A 26,942-nucleotide genomic window follows, 5' to 3' on the forward strand; every position below is an offset into this window, starting at 1 on the left:
TTGTATAAAAGACTTCTTTTTTTCCTCTCTGTCAAAAGTGACAAAGAAAATGTCTTGTGTGCTTTCTTGTTACTAGCATGGCTTTCTTTGTAGAGTTTAAGTGTTTATGCCAAGAGGGCTAAGTTAGGATGGATGGTCGATTCTCCATCTTACTTCCCATTATTGGAGAACCTTATTTAAAGGAGGTGGGATTTTATAAGCTGTTTGAAATGTAAGAAAGAACATTTAGTGAGCTGTGAATTTATTTGTCTGACATGATGAAAAATGTATAACCTAATTTTAGATTTTGTTTTTTGATGATAGGTTTTCTTGTTTAAAGAATGTTAACATGAATATGTAAGAAATGTTCTATATTCATACATCAGGGTGTTTGTTTTCTTTTTTAACAAGTAATTATTGTCTTTCATTTATGATTAAAACACAGATTATTAGGGATTTTATTCATCTTGGGAAGCATTTTCTCCTGTTAAAATATTAAAGTCTAGTCTGAAATATTTTCACAAACACAGGTGACTTTTTGAAGGTCGTGTTCTTGCTTCTGTGCATTTTCTTTTTGCATATTATACATCAGACTTCCAGGGATGGGTATGTTCTTTGTTGTTATGGAATATTATACATTTAAATCAAGTCTATTCATATCTATATGAGTTAAATACCTTAGTGGAAACTTTCCTGATATATTTCCTTTACAAATAAGAAACTTCACTATTTTACTTATTACTCAAGATTTTATATCTTTAAGACCATTACAAAGTCTAATTTTGAGTATATACACATTGTTGTGCTTTCCAAAGACTTTAACAACAGTAGAATATGCTGCCATATTCAAGTATCAAACAGTTATTTGGATACTTTAAAAAATTACCTGTAATTTTAAATATATTGCAAAGTACAGGTAAACCTGTTATATGCAGTTAAACTTGTTACTGATATTTTACTAACTGGAAGTTTTGTTTAACTTGCACTTTTTCCCCCTGATATATAACTTCAGCCTCATGAATAAGTATAGAATAGAACAGTTTTTAATGTATTGTCATTTCTATTTCTAATGGTTTGGAGAGGTTAGTACAAGATGTCATAATGAAGATTTTCATTAAATGATTTACATTCTATCAAGTACAATGATAGAAATAAGTTAGTTTCCAATAATGTTCAAAATGCCAGCTCCATGTAGGTGGAAAAAGGAAGTGTTTGTATATTGAATAGTGGGTAGCCCTTGTTAAGCGCATTGTATAGTATATGCATGGCGTGCAGGTCTTCTGAAGGAATTGTCACAAGACCCCCTTAGGTTGGTATCTCATTTTCACACTTTTCAGATAATAACTTCCTTAAGGTCACATAGTTATTAAGAAGTGGAGCTGGATTGCAACCTAGACAAACTTTCCAGTAATTTCATAAGGTTATATAAACTTAAATTTCCTTTTGAGATAAATAAAAGTTTAATATCACTGATTTTAAATTAATATAAGAATTATACTTAAAATGCTTTCATTCCATATTATGACCAGCCAGTTAAGAAAGGATATGAGAATGGGCAAAAGGATTCAGAAGAAATATGAGGAAAAGAGAACTAGTAAATGGAGGTAAAGTGACAGATGGAAATGGAGAAAAGGTGCGAGGACAACAAATGACATGGAGAGGAAAAGGTATTCAGGAAGAGGTTGAAGAATAAAAACACAGAAAGCAAAGTTACATAGGTAAGAAAAGAGCCATAGACAGTTTGAAAGTCTAAATACATTGCCTTTATCATAGCTGGCATTTCCCTGGTTTTGTGAATTTTAGCATGCCTTTTGAAATACTAACTAGCTCTGCCGCTGCTCAGAGCTCTTCCACTGTTCTTTGTATGTTACCCTTCTGAGACTTAAGTTCGTCTCATCCTTTATGATTAGAGGATTCAGAATTCAAATGGTATATACTATTTCTGTTTTTTCTATTTTCATATGTAACACATGATATAGCCACACAATCAACTTTTGGTAAGTGATCTGTATGGTGTATTTAATTTAGCCTTCAGTAATACTCTTGTACCTTTCTTTTTAAGTCTTCAACTGTATGTTTTAATTTAAATATCTTATTTAGAAATGAAATAAAGTTTGACAAAATGGAAGAAGGTGTCTTTACTTTCAGAGAATTAAAATGCTTAACCAAATGATTAATTGTTTTTTAATGAAATACCTACTGGGCTCACGTATAATCTTGGGAAGATTACTTTAACTTCTCTCTTTCTTCATTTGTAAAACGGAAATTGCACCTGCCTGTTGATCTCAGTGAACTACTGTACAAATGTGTATGTGTGTGACAGAAAGTACTTTGTAAACATTACTGCTATACACACCTATGGCTGTTACATTAGTAGATTATTTTTTGAATTACCTTTTTCATGAATTAAAGATGGAACTGTCAGAGAATAATTATTCTGTTTCATTTGGATTATCTCAATATTAAATTTCAATAAATAAAAGCAGTATTAGTCAAAGAAATGTGGTCAGCAGATTGAAGAAAAGTGACTAAGTCATATTGAACTTATCATAGGTCTTTTTAATAGGGACAGATTTCTGTGTCATTAGTTGTAGACCAATTTCTTTCTCTTTCATGTACTTTAACACATAACTTATCAATCTCTTTTTATCAGCCAATCTGACTTTTCCAAATCCAGCCTAACACTAAGCAAGATAGAATGAACAAAAATCAGCGAAGTTCAAATAATCAAATTATCAGATTCTCATTGGATGCTAATAGAGTTTTAAATAGTTAGAAAATGATAGCTATGAATTCCAATGCCCTTGTTGACAAAGGGTCAGTTTTATAAAGTTGTGGTAAAATTTAAATGAGATTTAAAACTCATTCAGTGTATTATTAGCTACATAAAACTATTCTTAGTTCATTTTTCATAATTTTCACATGAACATTTTTGCTGAATTTTTTTAGATATAATAATGATTTATGGTTATGATTTTTAAAGAGACTTGTCTTTTATAGATATATTGAAATACTTAAATATGTTTTGGAAGTAGATGAAGCTGACCATGAAACAAGGTGAGCCATGAATTAGTAATTGTTGAAGCTAGAAGATTGTTAAATGGAGGTTTATTTTACTATTTTTGTTAACTTTCATTTTTTGTTTTTGAAATTTTTCATAATTAAAAGCTAAAATATTTCACTGCTTTGTGCTTCTAATTTGCTTGATGAAATAATTACATAGGGCTAATTTAAAGTCAGAGTTATAGGCCAGGCACAGTGGCTCGCACCTATAATACCAGTACTTTTGGAGGCTGAGGTGGGAGGGTTGCTTGAGACCAGGACTTTGACACCAACCTGGGCAACAGAGCAAAAACTCATCTCTGCAACAACAACAATAATAAACTAGCCAGGCATGGTGGCACCTGCCTTTAGTCTTAGCTGCTTGAGATACTGAGGCAGGAGGATTGCTGGAGTACAGGAATTCCTGGTTACAATGAGCTATCTATATCATATTGTACTATCGATATCTTGAAAAGTTGTAGTTATTATTTTAGTTCATCTTTTAGTCTTTCTACTCAAGATACTAGTAATTCACACACCACAATTACAGTATTATAATATTCTGTGTTTTTGTATGTACTTACCATTACCAGTGAGTTTTGTACCTTCAGATGATGTCTTCTTGCTCATTAACATCCTTCTCTTTCAGATTGATAAACTCCTTTTAGCATTTTTTGTGGGACAGATCTAGTATTGATGAATTCCCTCAGCTTTTGTTGGTCTGGGAAAGTCTTTGTTCCTTCTTCGTGTTCAAAGGATATTTTTTGCTAGATATACTATTCTAGGATAAAAGTTTTTTTCCTTCAGTACTTTAAATTGTCATGCCACTCTCTCCTGGCCTGTAAGGTTTCCACTGAAAAGTCTGCTGCGGACGTGTTGGAGCTCTATTGTATGTTATTGGGTTTTTTTGTTTGTTTGTTTTTGTTTTTGTTTTCTCTTGCAGCTTTTAGGAGCCTTTCTTTATCTTTGACCATTGTGAATTTGATTATTAAATGCCTTGTTCATTAAGGTAGTCTTCTTTGGGTCAAATCTGCTTGGTGTTCTATAACCTTTTTATGCTTGAATATTGTTATCTTTCTGTAGGTTTGAGAAATTCTGTTATTATCCTTTGAATAAACTTTCTACCACTCTCTCTCTCTACTTCCTTTTAAAGGCAATAACTCTTAGATTTGTCATTTTGAGGCTATTTTCTATATCTTGTAGGTATTCTTTATTCTTTTTTATTCTTTGTTCCTTTGTCTCCTCTATGTATTTTCAAATAGCCTGTCTTCATGCTCACTGATTCTTCTGCTTGATCAATTCTGTTAAGAGACTCAGATGCATTCTTCAGTATGCCAATTGCATTTTTCAGCTCCAGAATTTCTGCTCGATTAAAAAACATATATTTTAGTCTCTTTGTTAAACTTATCTAATAAAATTCTGAATTCCTTCTCTGTGTTATCTTGAATTTCATTGCGTTTCCTCAAAACAGCTATTTTGAATTATCTTTGAAAGGTCACATATGTCTGTCTCTCAAGGACTGATCACTGGTGCCTTGTTTAGTTTGTTTGGTAATAATGTCATGTTTTCCGGGAGGGACTTTTGGATGCTTGTGAATGTTCATTGGTGTCTGGGAATTAAAGAGGTATTTGTTATAGTCTTTGCAGTTTGGGCTTGTTTATACCCATCCTTCTTGGGAAGGCTTTCCAGTAATGCTGTGGCTCTTGCATAGAGGTATACCATCTTGGTGGTCTTGGATAAGATCTGGAAGAATTCTGTGAATTACCAGGCAGAGACTCTTAACTTTCTCCTAAACAAATGGAGTCTCTCTCTCTCTCTCTCTCTCTGCACTGAGCTACCTGGAGCTGGGGGAGGGGTGACACAAGCACCCTGTGACCACCACCATTGAGACTGTACTGGGTCAGACCTGAACCGGAATAGCACTGGGTCTTGCCCAGGGGCTGCAGTATAATCACTGTCTGGATACTGCCTGTGTTCACTCAAGGCCCTAATACTCTACAATCAGTAAATGGTCAAGCCATCCAGGCTTGTATCCTTCCCTTCAGGGTGGCAAGTTCCCCATGGTCCTGGGCACGTCCAGAGATTACATCTGATGTCTAGGGCCTAGAATCAGAAACCTTAGGAATCTACTTGGTGTTCTTTTCTACTGTGGTTGAGCTGGTACCCAAGCCACAAGATAGTTTTTCCCACTCTTCGCACCCCTTTCCATAAGGAGAGGAGTCTCTTTCACGGCCACCAGGCCCACAGGCCCACAGGGAGTACTGCCTGGCTACCACTGATGTTCATTCAAGGACCAAGGGCTCTTTAGTCAGTTTGTGATGAGTGCTGCCAGGCCTGGGACTCACCTTCAGGGCAGTTGGCTTCTCTCTGGCTCAGGGTAGTTATAGAAATGCCATCCAAGAGCTAACGCCTGGAATCAGGGATGCCAATAGACCACTTGTTGCTCGACCCAGCTGTGGCCTAACTGGTACCTAAGCTGCAAGATAAAATCCTCTTTAATGTCTGCTTTTCTCCAGTAGAAGGAGCTTTTTCCCTATAGCCACAACAGCTAGGAATGCTCTGAGACATATGTGAAGCCAGCACTTAAGTCGCACCCAAGGCCCATGGCAAGTAGTGCCTGGGTACTGCTTCTGATTATTCAGGCCCCAAGGGCTCTTTTTAGTCAGCAGATGATGAGTCCTTCCAGGCTGAGGTCCTTCTCTTCAAGATGGCAGGTTCTTTTCTGGTTGAGGGTATATCTAGAAATGTGATCCAGGAGCTAGGTCCCGGAATGCAGGCCTCAGGACTCTGCCTGCTGCTCTACCACACTGTGGTTGAGCTGGTACTCAAATTGCAAGACAGAGTCCTCTTTACTCTTCCCTCTCTTCAAGCAGAAGGAAGGAGTCTGTCCTGGAGCTGCAAGCTGTGCTGCCTAGGGTTGAGGAAGGGGTGGTATAAGCGTTCCCTTGCCCCCCACCCCCGCCCCCAATCCCACACAGCTGGTGTCTCCCTGAGTCATGTGCCCTTCAGGTTCACTGGCTGTGAGCCCAGCACAGGACTTGCTTAGGAATTGCAGTCTTTGTGGCATAGACTGCCTTTCAAGTTTATTTAGAACCCCAGAGCACTTCAGCCCACAGTGGGAGGCTTGCCAAAACTCAGGTTTTGACTGCTGGGATGGGAATTCCCCTCTGGCTAGGGCTGGTATAAATGCTTCCTCTATAGGCGCCAGCATAGTTGTGCCTGGTGTTGCTTTCCGCTCTGACGGGGAAGCACTGAGTTCCGATGCAAGGTCACAGAGTCACTGCACTGTCCCTTCCCAAAGCGCACAGATTCTCTCCCTGTGCCATGTGGCTGCTGCCAGGGGATGGCAGAGGGGTGGTGTTGGCAATTCAAGAAGGTCTTTTCAATTGTCTTTAGTGCCTCTTGCAATGATACGAAGTTAAAACCAGTTATTGTGATCGCTCACCTGAGTTTTGGTTCTTACAGAAGTGCTTTTTTATGTGGATAGTGGTTCAGTTCGGTGTTTCTGCAGGGAGGATAATTGGAGGCAGGTACTACTCAGCCATCTTGCTCTGCCTCCTATAGTAAGGTATGATCGCACTACTGTACTGCAGCCTGGGTAACACAGTGTGACACTGTCTCTAAGAAAAACAATGTCAAAGTTATATGAGTACATATAAGTTCTTAAATTTTCTTTTCTCATGATTTCTAAAAGCAATATTTAAAGAGTAGTATTTGTTATAGCTCTTTACTGAAATATCAGTCATATAATCACAACATAAAATATTTGAGAAAAATATTTTGTACTGATTTATTGTAATTTTTAGTCGTGTGTTTGGCTCCTTTCCACATTAATCACACATGGAATTATGGCATATATAAAAAGTAACAGTTCGGCTGGGTGCAGTGGCTCACACCTGTAATCCCAAAACTTCGGGAGGCTGAGGCAGGTGGATTGCTTGAGCTTAGGAGTTCAAAACCAGCCTGGGCAACATGGTGAAGCCCTATCTCTACAAAAAATACGAAAAAAGAATATTAGCCTGGCATGGTGGTGCATGCCTGTGGTCCAAGCTACTGGAAAGGCTGAGGTGGGAGGATTACTGGAGCCTGGGAAGTGAAGGCTGCAGTGAGCCATGATCACACCACTGCATTTCAGCCTGGGTGACAGAGTGAGGCCCTGTTCCCCCAAAATAAGTAAAAAATTAAAAAGTCACAATTCATTGACTAATGCAAATGACCATATTAATATGTAGTGATCAGACTTGAAATAGATGTTTAACATGTGCCCTTCTTACTAGATTGTAAGCTCCAAGAAGGTAGTCTGCCTTTCTTAATCATTGTATATAGCAAATCACTTGGCACATAACACATACTCAGTAAATATTGTTGTCTGTGGTTTAAAAGAAAAATACTTTAAATAATCTGCTTTTAGGTGTCTTTTAAAAATTTACTAGATATGAAGTTTTTATTAAATGAAGAGCACAGTGATGAGTCTTACTGAAATGATTTATAAAGTGAATCCATACCAAGTATTCTGTCACCATATTTAGCTGTTTCTTTTTATGTGACAAATGCCAATGTGTTCTCTGTTTTTGTATTACTGTTTCAAATAAGAAGGTTTCCTGGAGCATTAATAGTAGGTGTATATACTGTACCCTGTAAAAGATATAAATACATAAAAGCAAAGGAAGTTAAAGATAAAAAATAATTTTCACATGGGTTTTGAAGAGTTGAGTAAACAAATGGAAAAATTTTCTTGCATTCCATTTTTAAGGCTTCTAATAAGTATAATTTGTATTTATTGGGAATTTAAATAAATTTCTTTCATTTGATATTTCTGTCATCACAGTACTTCATGTATTCTGTAGAGCATCAGATATGGATGTTAACTGATATTGGCATGTGGCTAGGCCTAACTAAGGTGCCCTGGGGTGTGATATGCTATCATCTTCTGGGTACATGGGGCTTGTTGCATCCATAGCCTCCTGGCCAGCCTCCTTAAGGCCAAGGGATCCCTTTAGTTGGTCTTGTGTATACCTGCTGGACTTTGAAGTGTAGCTTTCTCTTAATTACCCTGCCCTTAAAGCCCTTAATGAATGACTCCATCCGTCATGGACCTGCAATCTGTTGGAACTCAAGGGGATATTGAAGTACATTAAGCTCGTATGTTTCTATATTACTAATAAAATAGACTCCTTCCATATAATGTCGCAACCATTCTGCTGGCATTCGGTCTCCCATAATCTTGTTCTCTCTTCAAACTTGCTTTTGGATCTAGTCAGAAGTCCTTGGGAAACTGAACTGGGATGTAATCTACAGATTAAAATATTCCCAGAGATCTCACTGGTAGTTGTGAGAGCTAGGCCTGTTCACATCCCAGCCTATTACCTCTACTCTTGAAGGCAGAGACTGTACCTCATCTTCATACAGCATCAGCACTTAACATGAAGTGTTGTGCATATAGTAGGTACTTGTATATTTGTTGAATTAAAGGGATTTAGGAGACTGAGTATACCTAAGTGAAATAAAGTCTTCACTAGACACACTATAAATGTGACTTTATTATTTCAAAGATAGTTTTGACTCAGAGGACTGGGATAGCTGTCCAGGATTGGAGTAAATTCTCTTATGCTTCCCTAAACCAGTAACCTGTCCCAATGCCCACCATTGCTGTCTTTTCTTACCACCCACTATGTGGCAGAGGGGATAGTCAGACAACCAAACTATCCCAAGGCTCCTACCCAGAATCTATATGACTCTTCTAGACTGGTAAATCTCACTGAACTGGAACACATGGAAATAATTTCCCCTTCCTACATAAGCTTAGTCAAAGCAGAGCCTAGTCTGAGGAGATTACTTTATGCTGGCTTTATTTTGCCTTCAGAAGATGAGGGTACCTTATGAGCCCACTGACCACTCGGCCTGCAAGAGATGAAAAAATTAATCACCGATTGGTATTTCTCCTGGAAAATGACCCAGAAATTAGCCTTGCTATGCTGTGGGTCTCTGTTTTGCTGTTTTTCATTGAGGGTGGAAAGAAGGTCTTGAATTGGTCCTGAGGTCTCAAGTAAGATTAGTTGTTCACCCCTGGTAAATTCTTCCACGTTGTCATTGAATTTGTTTGTTTGCTTTTTGTTTTTATTTGTTTGTTTTGTGTTTTGTTTGTTTGAGACAGAGTGTCGCTCTGTTACCCAGGCTGGAGTGCAATGGCATGATCTCTGCTCACTGCAACCTCCACTTCCCAGGATCAAGTGATTCTCCTGCCTCAGCCTCCCCAGTAGCTGGGATTACAGAAGCTTGCCACTACACCCAGCTAAGTTTTTGTATTTTTAGTAGAGATGGGGTTTCATCATCTTGGCCAGTTTGGTTTCAAACTCCTGACCTCAAATGATCTGCCCACCTTGGCCTCCCAAAGTGCTGGGATTACAGACGTGAGCCACCCTGCTTGGCCTGTTCATTTTTTTTGAGACAGGGTCTCACTCTGTCACCCAGGCTGGAGTGCAGCAGTATGATCCTAGCTCACTGCAGCCTCAACCTCTGGGCTCAAGTGATTCTACTGCCTCAGCATCCCAAGTAGCTGGGACTACAGGCATGTGCCACTATGCCCAGCTAATCCCATATTGGTTTTTCAGTTCACTTCAGACATATTGAAGAAGCAAAGTATTGCTATTGATTTTTTTGAAAATTCTCTCCTTAGCTTTGTGAAGCCATTTATCTAATTCTTAGCCACTACTTCTGTGTGCCACATGAAACCAATAAAATCAGTAGTTCTGTTTTTCTTGGCATCAAAAAATATATTTCTTTAGTATTGAACCAGCAAGCCATTGGCATACATCAGAACGGTGCTTCATTCATTCATTTTAATTTCTGGAGCTACATGGGACACTGTACCAACCTCTAGTATTGAACCAGCAAGCCATTGGCATGCATCAGAATGGTGCTTCATTCATTCATTTTAATTTCTGGAGCTACATGGGACACTGTACCAACCTCTAGGGATAGAGTAGTGAACAGGATAAATGGAGAAATCATCACAAAGTGATCAAGGAGAGGGGATAGTGGGATGAAATGAGTTAGATGAGATAGGATCATATCATGCAGGGCCTTATAAGTTATAAAAGGAGTTTGGATTTTATTTTCAGAGTACCACTGAAGGATTTTGAATAACAGACTGACATGATCTGATGATTTGTGCTTCTTAAAAGATCACTCTGGCTTGATGAGTGGAAAGTAGATTGGCGGCATCAAGAATGGCAGAAGGAGGTCCATTGTGTAGGTTATTCCAAATATCCCGGAAAAGAATGACATATCTTTGGCCATGGTGGGGGCAGTAGAAATGGGCAAAGAGATAACCACAATGTATATTCCAGGCCATCTACAGTACTAGTATAATGATGGGCCCAGTTAGCCATCGTTACTAGATTTAGTCATGAGACTTTCTGGATTGATTCTATAAGAATCATTAAGAGAAGGATTAGAAGTGTGTATTTTCAGGATCCGAATTAGTAGTCTGGGGTGAAGTCTAGGAAAATTTTTTAGTTTCTCATTAAGGTCAAGAAATACTGTTATATTGTTTGGTACGTGCATGTAGGTTACACAGAATAACTCTATAATGCTGGCAGTATGAAAATGTCCAAAGATTGTTCTACCTTTCTAGAATTAGTACACCAAATTCCTTTTCATCCCAGATATGCTAGCATTTATTCCCAAAATATCTTTCAGCACACATTACAGAATTCTCTCATTGAATCAATCTTATTCTGTTAAAGATAGATCTGTCTTCCTATAGTCCAAGAAAACTTCAATTCTTAAAATAAGACTACATTGCATCTCTTTATTTAGAATCTTGGAATTTATAGAAAAGCTTTCCCTGTCCTTTTTTTTTCTTTGTTAATTTTAATCCTTTCTAGATAAAACTGCTTCCTTGGATTCCAGTTACTACTTTTATGGTTTTATAATTTACTACTACTAATGCAGCTTCTTCCATACCTCTGAATTAGATTCCCCCAACCCTCTACTATGCTTCCATCTTTTGGAGCATTTCTCAGGATATACAAGACTCATAGCATCCGTACCATACCGATTCTATCTGCAGGAGATGAAAACAGCAATCAAGTGGTAACACTTCTCTCAGAAAATTCCCTAGAAAGTAGACCCATTGTGCCTTGATATCTGCCACTCTACTTCTCTGGAGGTTAAAGGAAGGCCTTGGATTTGCTCTTGTATTTGAGTGAGATTAGTTCCATGAAAGGAATCATATCCTAATTGGTATAACATACAAAGCACAGGTGTTAAAGCCTAAAAGGCCAATGTTTAAAACCCAGTTTTGCCACCTGCTAGTGGTTTGATTTGGAGGAGGAAGTCAGTCTATGAAGTGGGGATAGTTATGCCTCTCAATACTATTATGAGGCTCTCAGATGATGGATAGAGAGGACTTAGCTGGGCACACGTTAAGGCCTTAGTAAATGTAGCTATTTTTATTGTCTATTCTCTCTTCAACCCTGTGGCAACTAGTACCCCAAACCTTTGCTGAGTGTGAGCCATCTAGAGACTGAATCTCCAGGTTTAGAAGTAGAGTAATCCACAGTCCCAAATCACATGTATAAACAATAACTCTCCAAGCAAAATTGGTGACCCTGTACTGCCTGTCATCTCTTTATTCTTCTTCTAGCCAAGAGTTTCTTAGTTATATATGGCCATTTCTGCAACAGTGGCTGTTGTCCCCCAACTCTGCATTTTTCTAAGCCTATTATTTCTGCCTCCTGCAGGGGCTTCTCTTTTGTTCCTACATTTGATCTCACAGGAATCCACCCTCAAAAGATTTCTGATTGAGTGCAGCCCTCAAGAGCTTATGAGAACCAACATTGTCCTTTTCCCTTTTGCACCCTGGGTCTCTGGTTTTCATTTGCCTTAGGTTTAGAAGCTGAAGATTTCTAACCTGAAGCTTTACTAGGCTCTTGATGTATGTTGATATTATGCAGACCTTTAATGGTCCTTTTGACTCTAGTACAACAGACATTCCTTATCACCAGTGCTTTTCATGGTGTAACACTAAACATGCCTACTTCCGTTTCATGCAGTTATGAAAGTGTAGCTTGGCTTTTAGAATGCCAATTTAAGGAGAAGATCGTTCTTTACCTCTGCCATGTGAATCATGTTGAATCTGAGGGTTAGCTTTCTCTTTGTCTCTATCACAGCATTGACTGACTGAAAGATCAAAATCTGCTTTGCAAGCTGGTCTCATTCTTCCCTAATTTTCTGATGCTTCTTTCCAAATCCTGAGTCACATTTCTGTCTGCGTACTAATTCTCACCTATGGCCTGGTTTTCCCATAGCCTGTGAGTATCTATGATTCTTCAAGGTGTTCCAGGCAGGAGCTTTAAAATTCCTCTATAGTGTATTGTCTTTTCAACAAATGGTGCTGGCAAAATTGGATATACATAGGCAAAAGATGAACATTTACCTTTATTTCATACCATAAACAAAGATGAACTCTGAAAACATCATAGACCTAAATGTCAGAGCTAAGAACACCATTAAGAAAATTAAAGACAAGGCATAGAGTGCAAGAAAACAATTGTGAAACATAATATCTGATAAGGGTGTTTATTCAGAATATATAAAGAACTCCTGCAACTTAATAAGACAAATGACCCAATTTTTAAAATGGGTGAAAAATTAAACATACATTTGTGTGACTCACCAGTTCTACTCCTAGATATTTACTCAAGAGAAATGAAAATATATATCCATACAATACTTATGTGTGAATGATCACAGCAGCATTATTTGTCAAAGCCCCAAATTGGAAACAGTTCAAATATTTATCAACTGGTGAATAGATACACAAGATATAGTGTATCTATACAGTGGAATTCTACTCAGTAATAAAATGAATAAACTGCTGTATTAGTCAGCGATCCCTAGAGGGACAGAACTAATAGTATATATATATTATTAATTTTATATTTATAATAAAAGTATAAATATATATTAAAATATATTAATTAAAATATATTTTATAATTTTATATATATAAATAGGAGTTTATTAAGTATTAACTTACACAATCACAAGGTCCCACAATAGGCTGTCTGCAAGCTGAGGAGCAAGGAGAGCCAGTCTGAGTCTCAAAACTGAAGAACTTGGAGTCCGATGTTTGAGGGTAGGTAGCATCCAGTATGGGAGAAAGATGTACTCTGGGACGGTAGGCCTGTTTTGCCTCTTCACGTTTTTCTGCCTGCTTTATATTCACTGGCTGCTGATTAGATGGTGCCCATCAGAGTAAGGGTGGGTCTGCCTTCCCCAGCCCACTGACTCAAATGTTAATCTCCTTTGCCAGCACCCTCCCAAACACACCATCAAAACTTTGTATCCATCAATTCAATCAAGTTGACACTCAGTATTAATCATCACAATTCCACCCCTTGCCAACTTGAACCCATACACATCTCCTGAGATCAGACATAATCTTCAAATAAAGACAATAATAAGGTCATAATTACGTCTAACGTAATGCAACTACCCTTTGTACAACCGGAAATGCAACAGTCCCCAACCCAAATACTATTACATAAAGTTAACAATACTTAAATGCTGATGTGAAGTCAATAAATCTTATTTGTCACATGATGAAGGAAAAGGAAATTAAATGAAGATATTTTCTTAGTACAAGTGTATACATTCACAAACATTTTTTTAACAAAAGAAGGAGGAAATACTCATGACAGTTACAGCCCTTGTTTCTGTCGCTGGTCACGTGGTCGCAGCTGGTATTGATGACTAACTTCTTCTACTACCTATTCTGTATTCCCTTTGCCTCCAACAAGTACCTCAGCACGCTGTAGTTTTTTTTCCTGGTAGAGTGAATCAAACCTTCATTGCTGTGGAGTCTGGACCATTTGTAGTTCTACCTGGATTGGACTGTTGTAGTTTCCCATTGACCTTAATCACAGGGCATGGTAATACTAAGAGAAGCCCTAATGGATCTCCTGTATTCCATGCATTCCTGTATCCTGTATGGATCTCCTGTGTTCCTATCTCCTTTATGGAGTAGTAAACTGATTTCATCTTGAGAGTCCTGTCAGTCACCCCAGCCAACACTGTAACTCCTTTCTTAGCCTGTTGACTTGAAGGTAGGAGGAGCCCAAAGTGAACAGATGGCAATTTTAACTCTCTGTTTAATGGAATCGTTGTTGTGTCTCCTGGTGGCAGCATTCCCTCTGGAACTAAGATCTCTAGGCCAGCAGAATGTAAGGTCATGGGAACAGAAAGCACAAATTTTGCTAGTGGATCACTACGGTGGTGCCTCATCATCACTAATGATGAGTGGTGCCACTTCCACAACTACTGATACATGGACTAACATGGATAAACCTCAAAAACATTACATTAGTGAAAGAAGCTAGAGACAAGAGACTACTTATGACACGATTCTATTTATATGAAGTTTCCAGAAAAGGTAAAAGTATACAGATAGGAAGCAGATCAGTAGTTGCCTGTGGGTGAGAGCTGTGATTAACTGTATATGAGCATAGAATATGGAGGGAATTTTTCGGGTTGGTGTGATGAAAGTGTTCAAAACTGGATTGTGGTGATGATTATATAACTGTATAAACTTATTAAAAATTGATGAATTATACTCAAAATGGATGGATTTTATGGTATATAAATTGTACCTCAGTAAAGCTGTTTAAAAAATTATGCATAGTGCTTGGATTATGACACAGCCATGTAGTTTTTGCTTCATCTCACCCCAAGAAGATGATGTAGTTCTTTATCACTTGAATAGTATTTTTTGTATTATTATTATACTTTAAGTTCTAGGGTACATGTGCACAACGTGCAGGTTTGTTACATATGCATACTTGTGCCATGTTGGTGTGCTGCACCCATTAACTCGTCATTTACATTAGGTATATCTCCTAATGCTATCCCTCCCCCACCCCACCCCACGACAGGCCCCGGTGTGTGATGTTCTCCTTCCTGTGTCCAAGTGTTCTCATTGATCAATTCCCACTTATGAGTGAGTACATGCAGTGTTTGGTTGTCTGTTCTTGCGATAGTTTGCTGAGAATGATGGTTTCCAGCTGCATCCATGGCCCTACAAAGGACATGAACTTACCCTTTTTTATGGCTACATAGTATTCCATGGTGTATATGTGCCATAGTTTCTTAATCTAGTCTGTCATTGATGGACATTTGGGTTGGTTCCAAGTCTTTGCTGTTGTGAATAGTGCCACAGTAAACACACGTGTGCATGTGTCTTTATAGCAGCATGATTTATAATCCTTTGGGTACATACCCAGTCATGGGATGGCTGAATCAAATGGTATTTCTAGTTCTAGATCCTTGAGGAATCGCCACACTGTCTTCCACAATGGTTGAACTACTTTACAGTCCCACCAACAGTGTAAAAGTGTTCCTATTTCTCCACATCCTCTCCAGCACCTGTTGTTTCCTGACTTTTTAATGATCGCCATTCTAACTGGTGTGAGATGGTATCTCATTGTGGTTTTGATTTGTGTTTCTCTGATGGTGAGTGATGAGCATTTTTTCATGTGTCTGTTGGCTGCATAAATGTCTTCTTTTGAGAAGTGTCTGTAAACATCCTTCACCCACTTTTTGATGGGGTTGTTTGTTTTTTTCTTGTAAATTTGTTTGAGTTCTTTGTAGGTTCTGGATATTAGCCCTTTGTCAGATGAGTAGATTGCAAAAATTTTCTCCCATTGTGTAGGTTGCCTATTCACTCATGGTAGTTTCTTTTGCTGTGCAGAAGTTCTTTAGTTTAATTAGATCCCATCTGTCAATTTTGCTTTTGTTGCCATTGCTTTTGGTGTTTTAGACATGAAGTCCTTGCCCATGCCTATGTCCTGAATGGTATTGCCTAGGTTTTCTTCTAGGGTTTTTATGGTTGTAGGTCTAACATTTACGTCTCTAATCCATCTTGAATTAATTTTTGTATAAGATGTAAGGAAGGGATCCAGTTTCAGCTTTCTACATATGGCTAGCCAATTTTTCCAGCACCATTTATTAAATAGGGAATCCTTTCCCCATTTCTTGTTTTTCTCAGGTTTGTCAAAGATCAGATGGCTGGAGAGGTGCAGTATTATTTCTGAAGGAATAAACGTAATTCAGCATATCAACAGAACCAAAGACAAAACCACATGATTATCTCAATAGATGCAGAAAAGGCCTTGACAAAATTCAGCAGCCCTTCATGCTAAAAACTCGCAATAAATTCGGTACTGATGGAACGTATCTCAAAATAGTAAGACCTATTTATGACAAACCCACAGCCAATATTATACTGAAGGGGCAAAAACTGGAAGCATTCCCTTTGAAAACTGGCACAAGACAGGGATGCCCTCTCTCACCACTCCTATTCAACATAGTGTTGGAAGTTCTGTCCAGGGCAATCAGGCAGGAGAAGGAAATAAATGGTATTCAGTTAGGAAAAGAGGAAGTCAAATTGTCCCTCTTTGCAGATGACATGATTGTATATTTAGAAAACCCCATTGTCTCAGTCCAAAATATCCTTCAGCTGATAAGCAACTTCAGCAAAGTCTCAGGATACAAAGTCAATGTGCAAAAATCACAAGCATTCTTATACACCAATAACAGACAAACAGAGAGCCAATATCAGTGAACTCCCATTCACAATTGCTTCAAAGAGAATAAAATACCTAGGAATCCAACTTACAAGGGATGTGAAGGACCTGTTCAAGGAGATCTAAAAACCACTGTTCAAGGAAATAACAGGACACAAACAAATGGAAGAATATTCCATGCTCATGGATAGGAAGAATCAATATCGTGAAAATGGCCATACTGCCCAAGGTAATTTATAGATTCAATGCCATCCCCATTAAGCTACCCATGACTTTCTTCACAGATTTGGAAAAAACTACTTTAAAGTTCATATGGAACCAAAAAAGAGCCTGCATTGCCAAGATAATCCTAAGCCAAAAGAACAAAACTGGAGGCATCACGCTACCTGACTTCAAACTATACTACAAGGCTACAGTAACCAAAATAGCATGGTTCTGGTACTTGAACAGTATTTCTCAAACTTTAAGGTGTATAAGAATCGCCCTAGGATTTTGCTAAAATGCTGATTAAGATTCAATAGGTCTGTGTCAGCGCCTACTATTTTGCTTTTAAAAAAAAAAAAAAATTTGTGTTAAGTTATTGAGGTACAGGTGGTATTTGGTACATTTGTAAGTTCTTTAACAGCGATTTGTGAGATTTTGGTGCACCTATCACCTGAGCAGTATACACTGCACCCTATTTGTAATCTTTTATCCTTCGCCCCCTCCCACCCTTCCCCCAAAGTCCCCAAAGTCCACTGTAAAGTTCTTATGCCTTTAGATTTAGCTTTTTTAATTATTATTATTATTTTAAATTATTGCCTTAGGTTTCTGGGGAACGGGTGGTATTTAGTTATATGAGTGGGTTCTTTAGTGATGATTTGTGAGATCGTGGTGCACCCATCACCTGAGCAGTATACACTGAACCCAATTTGTAGTATTTTATCCCTTACCCAGCTCCTACCCTTTCCTCTGAGTCCCCAAAGTCCATTGTATCATTCTTATGCCTTTACATCCTCATAGCTTAGCTCCCACTTATGAGTGAGAACATATGATGTTTGGTTTTCCATTCCTTAGTTACTTCACTTAGAATAGTAATCTCCAGTCCCATCCAGGTTGCTGTGAATACCATTAATTCATTCATTTTTATGGCTGAGTAATATTCTGTTGTGTGTATATACCACAATGTCTTTATCCCCTTGTTGATTGATAGGCATTTGGGCTGGTTTCATATTTTTGCAATTGTGAATTGTGTTGCCATAAACATGCGTGTGCAAGTATCTTTTTCATATAATGACTTCTTTTCCTCTGGGTAGATACCAAGTAGTGGGATTGCTGGATCAAATGATAATTCTGCTTTTAAAGGAATCTCCACACTGTTTTCCATAGTGGTTTTACTAGCTTACATTCCTACTAGCAGCGTAGAAGTGTTCCCTTTTAACCACATCCACACCAACATCTATTACTTTTTGATTTTTTTATTATGGCCATTCTTGAAGGGCTAAGGTGGTATAGCATTGTGGTTTTGATTTACATTTCCCTGATCATTAGTGATGTTAAACATTTTTTTTCATATATTTATTGGCCATTTGAATATCTTCTTTTGAGAATCTTCTATTCATGACCTTAGCCCACTTTTTGATGGAATTGTTTGTTTTTTTCTTGTTGATTTGTTTGAGTTGCCTCTAGATTCTGGATATTAGTCCTTTGTCAGATGCATAGATTGTGAAGATTTTCTCCCACTGTTTGGGTTGTCTGTTTATTCTGCTGACTCTTCCTTTTGCTGTGCAGAAACTCTTTAGTTTAATTAAGCCCCACCTATTTATCTTTGTTTTTGTTGCGTTTGCTTTTGGGTTCTTGGTCATGAAGTCTTTGCCTAAGCCAGTGTAAAGGTCTTTCAGTGTAAAGGTCTTTCTGATGTTATCTTCTAGAATTTTTATAGTTTCAGGTCTTAGGTTTAAATCCTTGATCCATCTTGAGTTGATTTTTGTATAAGGTGAGAGATGAGGATCCAGTTTCATTCTCCTACAGGTGGCTTGCCAATTATCCCAGCACCATTTATTGAACAGGGTGTCCTTTTCTCACTTTATGTTTTTGTTGGCTTTGTCTAAGATAAGTTGGCTGTAAGTGTTTGAGTTTATTTCTGGGTTCTCTATTCTGTTCCATTGGTCTATGTGCCTATTTTTATACCAGTACCATGCTGTTTTGGTGACTGTGGTCTTACAGTATAGTTTGAACTTATGATGTGATGCCCCCGGATTTGTTTTTTGTTTTTGTTTTTTGCTTAGTCTTGCTTTGGCTATGTGTGCTCTTTTTTTGGTTGCATGTGAATTTTAGGATTATTTTTTCTAGTTTTGTGAAGAATGATGGTGGTATTTTAATGGGAACTAAATGCAAGCACATCCCATGCTCATAGATGAGTAGAATTAATATTGTGAAAATGATGATACTGCTAAAAGCAATCTACAGATTTTGCGTTTTTAACAAGCTCCAAAGTGATGTCAATGCTGCTGATATGAGAACCACACTTTGAATGGAAGGCATTAGAATTTGTTCATTAGAATCTCCTGGGGAGCTTTTAAAATAAAATTGATGCAGAGTTGTACCCAACAAATTAAATTAGAAATCTTTGGTGATACTTATGTGAAACTCAGTTAAGAGCCTTGACAAAATGGGATTCTTTCTACCATAGGGAGTCAGTAACAGACTTTGACCTATGTCTCCCTTACAGCCATCCCATAGTTTAGGTTATAACTGAAAACCCCCAAATTATGATCAGGATCTCTTGTGATAACCAGGACAAGAAACTAGAATGCTTTAAATATGATCTTTTTGAATATTCTCTTACACATTTCAACCCTTTAGTCCTGGCTAAGAATTGGAATACAGAAGAAAGGGAAACCTGGAGTGATTATGATAATAGCTAAAATCTATTGAACAATTACAATGTGCCATGCATTGTTCAAAATATTTCACATGCATTATCTTATTTTACCCTTACATTTTACCTTGTGAGGTAGGTACTATAATTTTCTCCCTATTATAGAATGAACAAAGTGTATAGAGAGGAGAAATGACTTGTTCAAAATCATATAGCTAGTAACTGGTCCAGTTGGGATTTGAAGCTAGACAGTGAGGCCCCAGGGTCCCAGAGAAGCTGACACCCACCAGTACCTGCTTCCTGTAGTCTATAGTCTGTTTCTGCCCGACCTTCTGCGACAAGTCCCTAACTGATCTTCTATCCTTGGGTAGTGGAGCTGGATGCCACCCAAATCTTCAAGGCCCTTGTGTTAGTCTCCTAAAACATACCCAAGCCTAATAAGAGTGTTTCTGTATCCTCTTGACACACTCTTGTCTTGCTTTCCAGGGGTCTGTTGATGTTAGAGGCTCCTCTGAGCTGTCTTATTCTGATTGCTTGAGCTGAAAGAGAAAGACCCAAGAAGCACATTTTTAAACCTCACTTTTTCTCTCTGAATGCTCTGGCCTCTTGGACCTGAGTTTTCTAGTGTCCTTAATCCTCATCCGAGTTCCTCTCCTCTCCTCGAAGATGGATATAGGAAAAACTGAATGTTAGACTGAAATTGAGCAGGATGTTTAACCAACTGACCATGTACTTAACCTCTGTTACCCTTTTTGTTTTTAATAGTGATTGAGTTTCATTGAAGCTTCCAGCAATTTGAGTGCCTTAAAAATTCTTTGTTAACATAATGCCTTTTGAATACTAAGTGTCAGGAAAGCCTATTTTTAATTTATCAATGGCACCCTTAGTCTTAATATGCTTAAGCATACTTTACTTTTGAGGGGAGAATTAATCTTTTATCACATGTACCATAGATGCTGTTGGTTTCATTATTTTAGGAAAATGTTCTTATGATTGTTTTAGCATTAATGCTACTCACATACCTCTTTTTTCCAATATCTGTTCAGCATAGATAAGGAAGATACAAAAAGAGTCACCCATACTAAAAGCTAATGCCAAAGAGATGTAAGTTGCTATTGTTTGAAAAACTAACAAAGATGTTAAATTTATCAATTTCCTCTTGACTGTGAAGAAAGTGAATCTGAAATTAAGCATATGATGGAGAATATTTGGACTTTCTTTTATAAGCTGCATCTTTGGGAAACCATGAATAAAATTTAAGCACAATTACAGGAAGCTAATTTTATAAATGGAAATTTTTTGGAGGTGGGAGAGATAAAAGAGGAATTTTATTCTGCCATTCATTTAGAGCAGGGCTACTTAGAAATACAAAACACTGTCAGTGTTAACTTCTTTGAAGCACTGGGGCCTCAAGTTTTCACATGCTTAAGAGTCACTTGGGGGCTTGTTGAAAATACAGTTCCTTGGGCCCCACTCCTTTCAGCTCTAAGTTTTTCATATAATAAAACTTGGGATTGTAATATTCAAGTTATTAGTCATGATTCTCCACAGAAACAGAACCATTAGGAGATTGTCTGTATGTCTGTCTATATATCTTTCTAGACATTGTTGTAAGGAATTGGCTTACATGATTATAGAGACTGAGAAGTTCCAAGATCTCCATTTGGCAGTCTAGAGTCCTAGGAGAGCCAGTGGTATATAGTCTCAGTCCAAGTCTGAAGGCCTGAGAAGTACAAAAACTGATGGTGTAAATTTCAGTCCAAGTTTGAAGACCTGAGAACTGGGAGAGCCAATGGTGAAAGTTCCAGTGCATGTCTGAATCAAACGCAGGAGAAGACTGATCTCCTGCTTGGAAGATAGTCAGGCAGAGAGAGCACCAGTTCTCCCTTACACTGACTTTTTGTTCTGTTCAGGCCTTTGACAGACTAGATGAAGTTTCTCTCCATTGAAGAAGGCAATCTGCTTCACTCAGTCTACTGATTCAGCTGTTAATATCATTCAGAAACTCTCTCACAGGAATACCCAGAATGTTTAACCAAATATTTGGGCACCCCATGACATAGTCAAGTTGATATAGAAAATTAACCATGGTACAGATCAAAGCTGAGTCACTGGTGTAAAAATGTGCCTCCTCCCACTTCTTTAAAAAAAGACTTCATAAGACACATGAACTATATCAGAAAATAAAGCCACTAGTACAATGACATTTAAAAAATCAGTATATTAAAATGATACAAATATACCCTTTGTCTAAAAATAAAGTAGAAGTAAAAGGTATGATGGAGTACATGAAAAGAAGGAGAAAATGCATTTATTTATTTCAATATTTTCTACTAAGTGTCAGGGATTATTCTAGGTGCCAATGGGGAACTAAGTGGTTTTCTGGGTCATAAGACTTTTCAGTGCTAAGACTGAGACTGTCCGAGGCAAATCAGAATGGTTGGTTATTCTAAGGGAGAGGGAGAGAAGAGTTATTTTGAGAGGGGAAGACTGACAAACCAATATGTGAGTAAGTGTGTAATGTGATCAGTAGTGATAAGTGTTACGAAGAAAATCAAAGTGTGGTGAGATACAGAGAGGGACTAGGAGAGTTATTTAGGAGCCGTGCAATTAGATCTGATCACCTAGGGAATGAAGTCAGACGGAAAAGAAAAATAATGAGCTGAGGACTGAGATGAGGTAGGCTCAACCAAGTGACCAAGAGCCAATAGTAAGGAAGGAGGAAAGCCATGATAGTTGATACAAGAAGCAAATGAATGAATTGTTTCCAGAAGAATCATCAGTTGTGTCAGATGCTGCTAAAATGCTGGGATAATTCAGATTGACCATTTAATTGATAGGATGGTGACAATGAATGAGAGGGACAAAAACTTGATTACTGTGAGATCAAAAGAGAGTGGAAAATGTGTATATTAGCTTGCTGGGGCTGTTAGAACAAAGTACCACACACTGAGTGGCTTAAACAATAGAAATTTATGGTGTCACAGTTCTAGAGCCTGGAAGTCCAAGATCAAAGTGTTGGCAGGGCCATGTTTCTTCTAAAGTGCTGGGAAAGGATCTGTTCCAGGCCTCTTGCCTAACTTCTGGCAGTCTTTTTGGCAATCAAGTGTGCCTTGGCTTGTGCAGCATAACTCTAGTCATCACATGGCACTCTCCCTGTGTGTGCATGTCTGCTCCACCAGTTATGTTGAATTGGGAGCCCACTCCACTCCAGTACAACTTCATTCTAACTTAACTATTTACAACTATAGCTGCCCTGTTTCCAAATAAGATCACATTCTGAGGTACTGAGGTTTAAGATTTCAAAATATGAATCCTAAGGAGACATAATTCAACCCATAAAAATGTAGTATATCCATACAATGGAATATTTTTCAGCCTTGAAAAGTAAGGAAATTCTGACACATATTATGACATGGATGAACCTTGAAAACATTATGCTTGGTGAAAGAAGCCAGTCACAAATGGTCACAAATTGTGTAGTTCTTTTTATATGAAGTGTTCAGAATAGGAAAATCCAGATTGCCAGGCTTGGAGGCAGTGGGAAATAGGGGAATGACCGTTAATGGGCATGGGGTCTTTGCGGGGTGGTGAACATGTTCTGTAATTAGATATTGGTAATGGTGCATAACCTTGCGAATATACTGAACTGTACTCTTTGAAAGGGTGAATTTTATGGTATGTGAATTAAATGTCAATAAAAAATATATATATTAGTTGGGTGTGATTGCTTACCCCTGTAATTCCAGCACTTTGGGAGGCCAAGGAGGCTGGACCACTTAAGGTCAGGAGTTTGAGACCAGCCTGGCCAACATGGTGAAATGCTGTCTCCACTAAAAATACAAAAAAACAAAACAACAACAACAACAACAACAAAAACTAGCTGGACGTGGTGATGCATGCCTGTAGTCCCAGCTACTGGGGAGGCTGAGGCAGGAGAATCAGTTGAACCTGGGAGGCGGAGGTTGCAGTGAGTCAAGATTGTGCCACTGCACTCCATCCTGGGCAACACGTGAGTCTCTGTCAAAACAAAACAAAACAAAGCAAAAAACCCAAAAGCCAAGCAAACAAATATATGTGTGTGTGTGTGTGTGTGTGTGTGTGTGTGTGTGTACACACAGAGGGAGGAGAGAAGGTAAAGAAGTGGAGGTAGCCAGTGTCAACATCTCTGAAGAAGTATAAAAACATGGGGTGATGAGAAGTGGATGTAGGGTCAAGAGATGACTTTTAAAATACAGGAATATTATAGCATGTTTGTATGCTGATTCAAACAATCTAACAGGGCAGGAAATAGTAATGATTAAAGGTGGGGCTGAGGGATTTTCAGGAGCCAAATCCTTGAGTTCACTGGACTATCACCTTGAATAACTTCATCAATGTCTTTTCCCTAGGTGACAGATCAGTCGGTGAAAGCATTTGCTGAACACTGTCCTGAGCTTCAATATGTAGGCTTCATGGGTTGTTCAGTCACTTCTAAAGGAGTCATTCACCTAACCAAGGTAGGTACTATGGCTGCTTTTCCTTGGTATTTTTGAGTATCATACAGGTGATGAGCCGTAAATTTTTAAATTTACTTGAATAAGGGATAGTCAGACCATTATGGAAGTCTACTAGTGTTTGATAAAAGTTAGAATGAGTTGAAGAAAGCAATACCAAACTTACCCTTTCTGAAATGGAATACTCATTTAAACAAGAAGGTTTTTGCTTTTTCATTGCTAATGGCTATGAAATATATATCAAAGAAATATATGTGACCAGAATCATTTAAATGTTAATGTATTGTGCTTAGAAGATATTTTGATTGAATTTTAAGTGCTTATATATCACTAGATCCTATGAGTATTTGACTTTAAAAAGTGAATATGGTCAGTGCATATGATCAAGCTGAATATGTAAGGTGAAAAGAGAGGTCAATATATGACAAAAATTTACATTGTGGCTCAGAGAGTTCACTAATATAACAATTATATGAAATTTCATATTTTTAGAAATGATCAAACTGCCAGTTCTTAAGTAATCTCTCACTGATGTGTCATCTCTACTGCTTTCCAGAGCTTTAAAATAATTAGAAACCAATTCTTACTTCTGTGTAATGGAAAAACTGGCTACTATAAAATTTACCTGTGTGTTATCTGAAATTTGTTACTATATGAATTTCAATTCTATCCTATAGTACTTAGGAAAATGAATGTGAGTCTTGCCTTTTCCAACTTATAGCTGAGCAGTCTTTTCCTTCAACCTTCCTTCATTTCACAACTATTAGAAAGTTGCTGTATTGACAACACAATGATGAATAAAACTAGGTAAGATCCCAGGTCTCTTTCGGTTTGATGTCTTCGGATCACTTTGAGCTTACAGTTTAATGGCAAATAATGTCTTTCTTTACTCCCTAGGAAAAGAGTAAATGTATATGAGTTACCTAGGACTATGGTAGGGTCATACAGTGAATAGGACCCTGGGTGCCATTATAACCTCAGGTTGGATTATTGGGTCTATCAGTTAGCTAAGTGGGAAAATTATTTTTTAGGGTATTAAATAAGGTAACATATATAAGGTATTTGATTCAGAATAGAGACCACAGTAAATGCTAAGTAAACGTTAGCTATTAATATTAAAACAGATGTGGGCCAGGCGCAGTGGATCACCCCTGTAATCCTAGCACTTTGGGAGGCCGGGACAGGTGGATCGCTTGACGGCAGAGGTTCGAGATCAGCCTGGCCAACGTGATGAAACTCCATCTCTCCTAAAAGACAAAAATTACCTGAGCATAGTGGCGTGGTGGCTGTAATTCCAGCTACTTGGGAGGTTGAGATGGGAGAATTACTTAAACCTGGGAGGCAGAGGTTGCAGTGAGCCGAGTTTGCGCCACTACACTCCAGCCTGGGCGACAGAGTGCAACTCCATCTCAAAAACAAAAAACAAACAAAAAACAGATGCCATAGTATCTAAATTGCTAGAAAATTAGTACAAAGTTTGATTTTAAGAAATCAAATCACTATTCTAGTCTAGTGTATCTGAAAGAGAGCCTGTGGTTATACTATGTCTTAAAGGACTGATTAACTTTAATTTTATTGTGAGGATCAGAGCCTAAAGCTAGAGGAGAGGATAGGCCTGTTATTCTCAATTATTGCTCTATCAGAACATCTTAGTGTAACCAAGACCATACAAGATCATATGTAACCATAATTTTTAATTCATTTCCTATAACCTTGGCCTGAACACTTGGTAGATGAATGTTTTTCTAGTCACATCTAATGCTGTTTATGGTGTAGAGTAAAAATGCCTTTGGTTGAACAGATTGTGCACAACAAGTGTTGTGATGGCCATATGTGGGCTTTTTATGATCACTTGAAATTGTACTCATTAAAGACAAAACAAGACTTATTAGATCAGTAAGTGCTTCCCAGAATATTTTGAGATGGCCAAAAATTATGGTACACTGGTACTTAAAAGATCACAATTATTCTCTGTGATAAAATACAGCTATAGCAAATGTCTGCAGTGGAAAACTCAATTTGCTGAGATGGTTCTTCTGAAGATTATAGGCAAGGATTGCTGGTTTGGTCTTTCAACAATCAGAATCTATTGGAGTCATATTAGAGTTAGTCCACAAAGTTTTGAGGAACATCTTTGTTCTTCAACAGAACCTTTCTTTGATGAGAAAACTGGTGTGTACAACTAAGCAATGAACGTTGCTTGGTTTTCTGGATTCAAGTAAAGGCAAAAGAGGACATTTTATACATGCATCGGTTCTGCAAAGCTATTTTAATTGGTTTATCTCTTGAAAACCAAGGGTAGACTCAGTTTTTAATAAAATTAATGCTTTTAATTTTATGAGATTTGTGTTCTGGCAGTGTTTTCATACCAGCTACTAAGACATTCACAAAAATGTTTGCAATCATATAAACACCACTTAAAAAGTTGTATTTTCCTTTTCATCATAGTACATAATAAATAAGCAAGAAGATGTGAGATATAGAATATTGAGAGTTATCAGCCTAAATAGGTTTTTACATGATTTAGAAAATCTCTCTAACACATGATGTCACTAAATCTCTGGCTTTCTAAGTTTGCTAAGAGAGGCAAGGAGCATAAAATCTCTGTACCTTAGTTTCCTGTCTTTGAAATTAATGTGCCTATATTAGATGATCTGTCTTCAGATCTGGAGTTTCTTGCACCTTGAATAATCTATGAATTTAGGAATCATTGGCCTAGAAGGGACTGTGGGGGGCTCTCATGGAAACTAAGAATCAAGTCTAATTTAGTAGGTTAGAAGGGAAGATTGGGGATTTGTGATATCTTAGATTTTTAAATCAAGGGCAAGAAAACAGAGGATTGGGAATAGATGGAAGGACATTGATATCCTCTTGTGGTTCCTTGGATTTAATTTTGTTTTGATTTCCTCAGGCTTGACTGGATTCCTATTTACTTTGTAATATTTACTGATAACACACTCTTATTACTTAGATTCT

General features: G+C 37.8%; 1 protein-coding gene across 1 annotated transcript in view; it reads left to right on the forward strand.

Annotated features, from left to right (window-relative positions):
- Positions 1-26,942, forward strand: part of FBXL17 (F-box and leucine rich repeat protein 17) — a 544,473-nt gene that overhangs the window by 155,432 nt on the left and 362,099 nt on the right. The window contains exon 5 of the mRNA XM_050794618.1: positions 23,862-23,969. Coding sequence (XP_050650575.1) covers positions 23,862-23,969 — 108 coding nt within the window. The remainder of the gene's footprint in view (positions 1-23,861; positions 23,970-26,942) is intronic.

The sequence above is a fragment of the Macaca thibetana genome, chromosome 6 (genome assembly GCF_024542745.1).
Source record: "Macaca thibetana thibetana isolate TM-01 chromosome 6, ASM2454274v1, whole genome shotgun sequence".
Taxonomy (NCBI): Eukaryota; Metazoa; Chordata; class Mammalia; order Primates; family Cercopithecidae; genus Macaca; species Macaca thibetana.